We start from the raw sequence: 7,369 nt of genomic DNA, 5'->3' as shown, positions 1-7,369 counted from the left end.
AGAGAGAGAGAGAGTGTGTGTCAGAGAGAGTCAGAGAGAGAGAGTGAGTGTGTGTCAGAGAGAGAGAGTGTGTGTCAGAGAGAGTCAGAGAGAGAGAGTGAGTGTGTGTCAGAGAGAGAGAGAGTGAGTGTGTGTCAGAGAGAGAGAGTGAGTGTGTGTCAGAGAGAGAGAGTGTGTCAGAGAGAGAGAGATGTGTCAGAGAGAGTCGGAGAGACAGAGTGTGTGTCAGAGAGAGAGAGTGTCAGAGAGAGTGAGTGTGTGTCAGAGAGAGAGAGAGAGTGTGTCAGAGAGAGTCAGAGAGAGAGAGTGAGTGTGTGTCAGAGAGAGAGAGAGTGAGTGTGTGTCAGAGAGAGAGAGTGTGTCAGAGAGAGAGAGTGTGTCAGAGAGAGAGAGTGTGTCAGAGAGAGAGAGTGTGTGTCAGAGAGAGAGAGAGAGTGTGTCAGAGAGAGTCAGAGAGAGAGAGTGAGTGTGTGTCAGAGAGAGAGAGTGAGTGTGTGTCAGAGAGAGAGAGTGTGTCAGAGAGAGAGAGTGTGTCAGAGAGAGAGAGTGTGTCAGAGAGAGTCGGAGAGAGAGAGTGTGTGTCAGAGAGAGAGAGAGTGTGTCAGAGAGAGTCAGAGAGAGAGAGTGAGTGTGTGTCAGAGAGAGAGAGTGAGTGTGTGTCAGAGAGAGAGAGTGAGTGTGTGTCAGAGAGAGAGAGTGAGTGTGTGTCAGAGAGAGAGAGTGAGTGTGTGTCAGAGAGAGAGAGTGAGTGTGTGTCAGAGACAGAGTGTGTGTCAGAGAGAGAGAGTGTCAGAGAGAGTGAGTGTGTGTCAGAGAGAGAGAGAGAGTGTGTCAGAGAGAGTCAGAGAGAGAGAGTGAGTGTGTGTCAGAGAGAGAGAGAGTGAGTGTGTGTCAGAGAGAGAGAGTGTGTCAGAGAGAGAGAGTGTGTCAGAGAGAGAGAGTGTGTCAGAGAGAGAGAGTGTGTCAGAGAGAGAGAGTGTGTCAGAGAGAGAGAGTGTGTGTCAGAGAGAGAGAGAGAGAGTGTCAGAGAGAGTGAGTGTGTGTCAGAGAGAGAGAGAGAGAGTGTCAGAGAGAGTGAGTGTGTGTCAGAGAGTGTGTCAGAGATAGTCAGAGAGAGAGAGTGAGTGTGTGTCACAGAGAGAGAGAGAGAGTGTGTGTCAGAGAGAGTCAGAGAGAGAGAGTGAGTGTGTGTCAGAGAGAGAGAGTGTGTGTCAGAGAGAGTCAGAGAGAGAGAGTGAGTGTGTGTCAGAGAGTGAGTGTGTGTCAGAGAGAGAGAGTGTGTCAGAGAGAATAAGTGTGTGTCAGAGAGAGAGTGAGTGTGTGTCAGAGAGAGAGAGTGAGAGTGTCAGAGAGAGTGAGTGTGTGTCAGAGAGAGAGAGAGAGAGTGTCAGAGAGAGTGAGTGTGTGTCAGAGAGTGTGTCAGAGATAGTCAGAGAGAGAGAGTGAGTGTGTGTCACAGAGAGAGAGAGAGAGTGTGTGTCAGAGAGAGTCAGAGAGAGAGAGTGAGTGTGTGTCAGAGAGAGAGTGTGTGTCAGAGAGAGTCAGAGAGAGAGAGTGAGTGTGTGTCAGAGAGAGAGAGAGTGAGTGTCAGAGAGAGTGAGTGTGTGTCAGAGAGAGAGAGAGAGAGTGTCAGAGAGAGTGAGTGTGTGTCAGAGAGTGTGTCAGAGATAGTCAGAGAGAGAGAGTGAGTGTGTGTCACAGAGAGAGAGAGAGAGTGTGTGTCAGAGAGAGTCAGAGAGAGAGAGTGAGTGTGTGTCAGAGAGAGAGAGTGTGTGTCAGAGAGAGTCAGAGAGAGAGAGTGAGTGTGTGTCAGAGAGTGAGTGTGTGTCAGAGAGAGAGAGTGTGTCAGAGAGAATAAGTGTGTGTCAGAGAGAGAGTGAGTGTGTGTCAGAGAGAGAGAGAGTGAGTGAGTGTGTGTCAGAGAGACAGAGAATGTGTGCGCTGGAGAGAGAGAGAGAGAGAGAGGGTGTGTCAGAGAGAGAGCAAGAGTGTGTCAGGGCGAGAGAGTCAGAGAGACTGTGTCAGACAGAGAGCTACAGTGTGTCTGAGAGACAGAGAGATAGATAGAGAGTGTGTGACAGAGAGAAAGAGTATGCATGTCAGAGAGAGAGAGAGAGAGAGTGTGTGTGTGTGTGTTAGAGAGAGAGAGAGTCAGAGGAAGAGAGAGAGAGATTAAAATCTGTGTGACAAGTGTTTGAAGCCTGGGCTGGCAGCCACTAGGAAGATAGTTAAAATGTAGATACCTCCAAAAGAGGTCCATAGTGCTGCTGGCATCATCACTGGGAGTCTCTCGTTCCCGGAACCTGCTGTAACTGGGCCCATTGCAGAATGCTGCATGTTCCACTATTTGATCAGAGGGTAAATAATGATTACACAGCGGACATTCCTGCATCTTCACCATTGCTGTTTCCTGAGAATTTTCTGAATTAAACAAAAGAACAAACAAAAGTAAGGACATAGTCTGGATTATCCTTGATGCTGCGCCTCTACCCAGTGAGAGTCAGCGCCTTCAGGAACTGTATCCCAGTGAGAGTCAGCACCTTCAGGAACTGTATCCCAGTGAGAGTCAGCACCTTCAGGAACTGTATCCCACTGAGAGTCAGCACCTTCAGGAACTGTATCCCAGTGAGAGTCAGCACCTTCAGGAACTGTATCCCACTGAGAGCCAGCACCTTCAGGAACTGTATCCCAGTGAGAGCCAGCACCTTCAGGAACTGTATCCCAGTGAGAGCCAGCACCTTCAGGAACTGTATCCCACTGAGAGTCAGCACCTTCAGGAACTGTATCCCAGTGAGAGTCAGCACCTTCAGGAACTGTATCCCAGTGAGAGTCAGCACCTTCAGGAACTGTATCCCACTGAGAGTCAGCACCTTCAGGAACTGTATCCCAGTGAGAGTCAGCACCTTCAGGAACTGTATCCCAGTGAGAGTCAGCACCTTCAGGAACTGTATCCCACTGAGAGTCAGCACCTTCAGGAACTGTATCCCAGTGAGAGTCAGCACCTTCAGGAACTGTATCCCAGTGAGAGTCAGCACCTTCAGGAACTGTATCCCAGTGAGAGTCAGCGCCTTCAGGAACTGTATCCCAGTGAGAGTCAGCACCTTCAGGAACTGTATCCCAGTGAGAGTCAGCACCTTCAGGAACTGTATCCCAGTGAGAGTCAGCGCCTTCAGGAACTGTATCCCAGTGAGAGTCAGAACCTTCAGGAACTGTATCCCAGTGAGAGTCAGCACCTTCGGGAACTGTATCCCAGTGAGAGTCAGCACCTTCGGGAACTGTATCCCAGTGAGAGCCAGCGCCTTCAGGAATTGAAGAAAGAGTGAATCCGGGTGGGAACTGAGCGAATCCGGGTGGGAACTGAGCGAATCCGGGTGGGAACTGAGCGAATCCGGGTGGGAACTGAGCGAATCCGGGTGGGAACTGAGCGAATCCGGGTGGGAACAGAGTGAGACTGACCCGGAGAGGTGAAATTTAATGCAGAGAAGTGTGAAATGTTTCTTTTTGGTCAGAAGAACACAGAGAAACAATATAAAATAAAGAGTACAATCCTAAAAGGGTTGCTGTTGCAGAGGGACCTGAAGGATATGCATAAATCATAGAAGGTGGCAGGACAGGTTGAGAGAGCAGTTAAGAAAGCCATAAAGCATATGCATTTCATCAACTGAGACACAGTAAAAAAGCAAGGAAGTCATCTTAATCTTGTCTACAGCCCTGGTTCAACCTCAAATGTGTCCAGTTCTGGAGGAATCTGAAAGCATTAGAGAGAGTGCAGAAAAGATTCGGTAGAGGAAATGGGTGGGGTATTTAAATGAGTACTTTGCATCAGTATTCACCAAGGAGAAGGACTGATGAATCTGGGTAAGGATATGTACATAGTTTGAGTCATGTTGAGATCAAAAAGGAGGCGGTATTGGGGTTCTTGAGAAACATTAAGGTAGACAAGTCCCCAGGGCCTGATGGGATATACCCCAGAATACTGAGAGAGGCAAGGCAGGAAATTGCTGGGGCCTTGAGTGAAATCTTTGTATCCTCACTTGCTAAAGAGGAGGTCCCAGAGGATTGGAGAATAGCCAATGTTGTTCCTTTGTTTAAGAAGGGTAGCAAGACTAATCCAGGTAATTACAGGCTGATGAGCCTTACACCAGTGGGAGGGAAATTATTGGAGCGGATTCTTCGAGACAGGATTTATTCCCACTTGGAAATAGGTGGATGTATTAACGAGAGGCAACACGGTTTTGTGAAGGGGAGGTCGTGTCTCACAAGCATGATCGAGTTTTTCGAGGAAGTGACGAAGATGATTGCGGATAGGGCAGTGGATGTTGTCTACATGGACTTCAGTAAGGCCTTTGACAAGGTCACTCATGGCAGACTGGTACAGAAGGTGAAGTCGCAGTGGGATCAGAGATAAGTTGGCAAGGTGGATACAAAACTGGTTCGGTCAAAAAAGACAGAGGATAGCAGTGGAAGGGTGCGTTTCTGAATGGAGGGTGTGACCAGTGGTGTTCCTCAGGGATCAGTGCTGGGACCTTTGCTGTTTGTAATATATATAAATTATTTGAAGGAAAATGTAACTGGATTGATTAAGTTTGCAGACGACATAAAGATTGGTGGATTTGCGGATAGCGATGAGGACCATCAGAGGATACAGCAGGATATAGATCAGTTGGAGACTTTGGCGGAGAGATGGCAGATGGAGTTTAATCTGGACAAATGTGAGGAAATGCATTTTGGAAGGTCTAATACAGATAGGAAATATACAGTAAATGGTAGAACTCTTAGGAGTATTGATAGGCAGAGGGATCTGGGTGTACAGGTACACAGGTCATAAAGTGGCAATGCAGTGGAGAAGGTAGTCAAGAAGGCACAAGGCATGCTTACCTTCATCGACCGGGATATTGAGGTTAAAAATTGGCAAGTCATGTTGCAGCTTTATAGAACCTTAGTTAGGCCGCACTTGGAATATAGTGTTCAATTCTGGTCACCACACTACCAGAAGGATGTGGAAGCTTTGGAGAGGGTACAGAAAAGATTTACCAGGATGTTGCCTGGTATGGAGGGCATTAGCTATGAGGAGAAGTTGGAGAAACTTGGCTTGTCCTCACTGGAATGACGGAGGTTGAGGGAAGACCTGATAGAAGGTTTAAAAGAGATGTACGAGGCAGATTTTTTACACAGAGAGTAGTGGGTGCCAGGAACTCGTTGCCGGGAAGATAGTGGAAGTGGATACAGTAGTGACTTTTAAGGGGACTCTTGACAAATACATGAATAAGATGGGATTAGAGGGATATGGTCTCCAGAAGCGTAGGAGGTTTCAGTTAAGTCGGTCAGCAGGGTCGGTGCAGGCCTGGAGGGGCTGAATGGCCTGTTCCTGTGCTGGAATTTTCTTTGTTCTTTGTTCAGAGTGGTTCCAGGGATGAGAAACTTCAGTTATATCGGAAGATTGAAAAAGTTGAGACTGTTCTCCTTGAAGATAAGGTAGAAAGAGAATTTGATAGAGATGTTCAAAATCATGAGGGACTGGACATGAGAGAGTAGCAGAGGCAGGTTCAATCGAGGGATTCAAAAGTAAACCGGATTATTACCTGAAGAGGAAAATACTGCAGCATCAGGAAGAAGACAAGGAATAGCACCAGGTGAATTATTCCTGCAGAGAGCCAGGATGGACTAGCTGGGCTGAATGGCCTCCTTCTGTGCTGTAACCATTGTCTGATGCTATGGTATGATACCAGGGGGCAAAGTGACTGAGAGGGGGTAATCACAATGACATGTGTGATACCTCAGGGAGCTGCTGACTGTACCTGTGCTGCAGTGTGGAACTGCAGGCATATCTGATGATGCAATGGAACCCATTTCATTCAAGTGTTGCTGGAAGTAACTCGTGCAAGTTGCAGATGGATGATCATCACTCTGAATTAGCAGAAAGAGAAGCAATGTTATCCTTTAATAAACCCTCCTGAAAACTAACTCTGCTCACCTCATGTCTCTCCAAAGACCAGTAAAAAGTCTGACAACACCAGGTTTTAGTCCAACCTATTTATTTGATAATATACTCGCAAGCTTTCGAGGGGTTACCCTCTTCGTCAGGTGACCCCTTTCGAGGGTAACCCCTCGAAAGCTTGCGAGTATATTATCAAATAAATAGGTTGGACTAAAACCTGGTGTTGTCAGACTTTTTACTGTGTTTACGCCAGTCCAACGCCGGCATACCCACATCATGTCTCCAAAGACCACACAGGAAACAAGCTGCCAAAGTTCTTGTCCCTCAAATTCACTGGGACAACTGATGCACCAAGAAGGTGAATTAATTTAGAACAGGATTGACTCAGCTGTGATTCTCCCATGATTGAATAGCTGCTGACACTGACCGGCTGGGCACTTCCCTGTGGGGGTACTGGTGTGTGGCTAGTGGCCAGTTTAAGAGTCAGTGTGCTCAGTTCAGACTGAGTTCCGCTGCTAGTGCTGCAGTCACTAGGCTTTAGTTGGACAGCAGCACCTTCATGTGTAACTCATGGGTACTGCAACTGCTCAGATACAGCACCAGCCCTTCTGTCCACTGCACATGTAAGAAGTATCAAACAGCAGGTTAAAGTCCAACAGGTTTATCTGGTAGCAAACGCCACTAGCTTTCAGAGCCCTGCTCCTTTGTCATGTGAGTGGGAGTTCTGTTCACAAACAGGGCATATAAAGACACAAACTCAATTTACAGAATAATGATTGGAATGCAAGTCTTTACAGGTAATCAAGTCTTAAAGGTGCAGACAATGTGAGTGGAAAGAATATTAAGCATAGGTTAAAGAGATGTGTATTGTCTCCAGACAGGACAGTCAGTGAGACTTTGCAAGCCCAGGCAAGTCGTGGGCTGAATGCCTGTGACCACTTAGGATTCGGCCTCTGATCTTCGGGTAAGCGTTCTCCAAGGTGGCCTTCACGACATCACAGAGTCGCTGAGCAGAGACTGATAGTCAAGTTCCACACACATGAGGACGGTCTCAACCGGGATCTTGGGTTCATGTCACACTATCTGTAACCCCACAACTTGCCTGGACTTGCAAAATCTCACTAACTGTCCTGACATCTTTTTAACCTGTGCTTAATGTTCACTCCACTTACATTGTCTGTATCTTTAAGACTTGATTACCTGTAAAGACTTGCACTCCAACCATTATTTTGTAAACTGAGTTTGTGTCTTTATATGCCCTGTTTGTGAACACAACTCCCACTCACCTGACGAAGGAGCAGCGCTCCAAAAACTAATGGCATTTGCTACCAAATAAACCTGTTGGACTTTAACGTGGTGTTGTCAGATTTGTTACTGTGTTTACCCCAGTCCAGTGCCAGCATCTCCACATCATTGCACATGTGGCAGCTC

The 7,369-nt window shown here is 47.3% G+C and overlaps 1 protein-coding gene across 1 annotated transcript in view; it reads right to left on the bottom strand.

Moving 5' to 3' along the window:
* The window catches only part of LOC145338815 (uncharacterized), a 61,087-nt gene that overhangs the window by 23,183 nt on the left and 30,535 nt on the right, over positions 1-7,369 (bottom strand). Inside the window, exons 6-7 of the mRNA XM_080183226.1 lie at positions 5,799-5,907; positions 2,244-2,421 (exon numbers count right to left, since the gene is read on the bottom strand). Of these exons, the coding sequence (XP_080039352.1) occupies positions 2,244-2,421; positions 5,799-5,907 (287 nt within the window). The remainder of the gene's footprint in view (positions 1-2,243; positions 2,422-5,798; positions 5,908-7,369) is intronic.

This window comes from Carcharhinus amblyrhynchos, unplaced genomic scaffold, assembly GCF_965287045.1.
Source record: "Carcharhinus amblyrhynchos unplaced genomic scaffold, sCarAmb.v2.hapA chromosome_186, whole genome shotgun sequence".
Taxonomy (NCBI): Eukaryota; Metazoa; Chordata; class Chondrichthyes; order Carcharhiniformes; family Carcharhinidae; genus Carcharhinus; species Carcharhinus amblyrhynchos.
The sequence above is the reverse complement of the archived record's forward strand: the minus strand, read 5'-3'. Positions and strand labels throughout refer to the sequence as shown.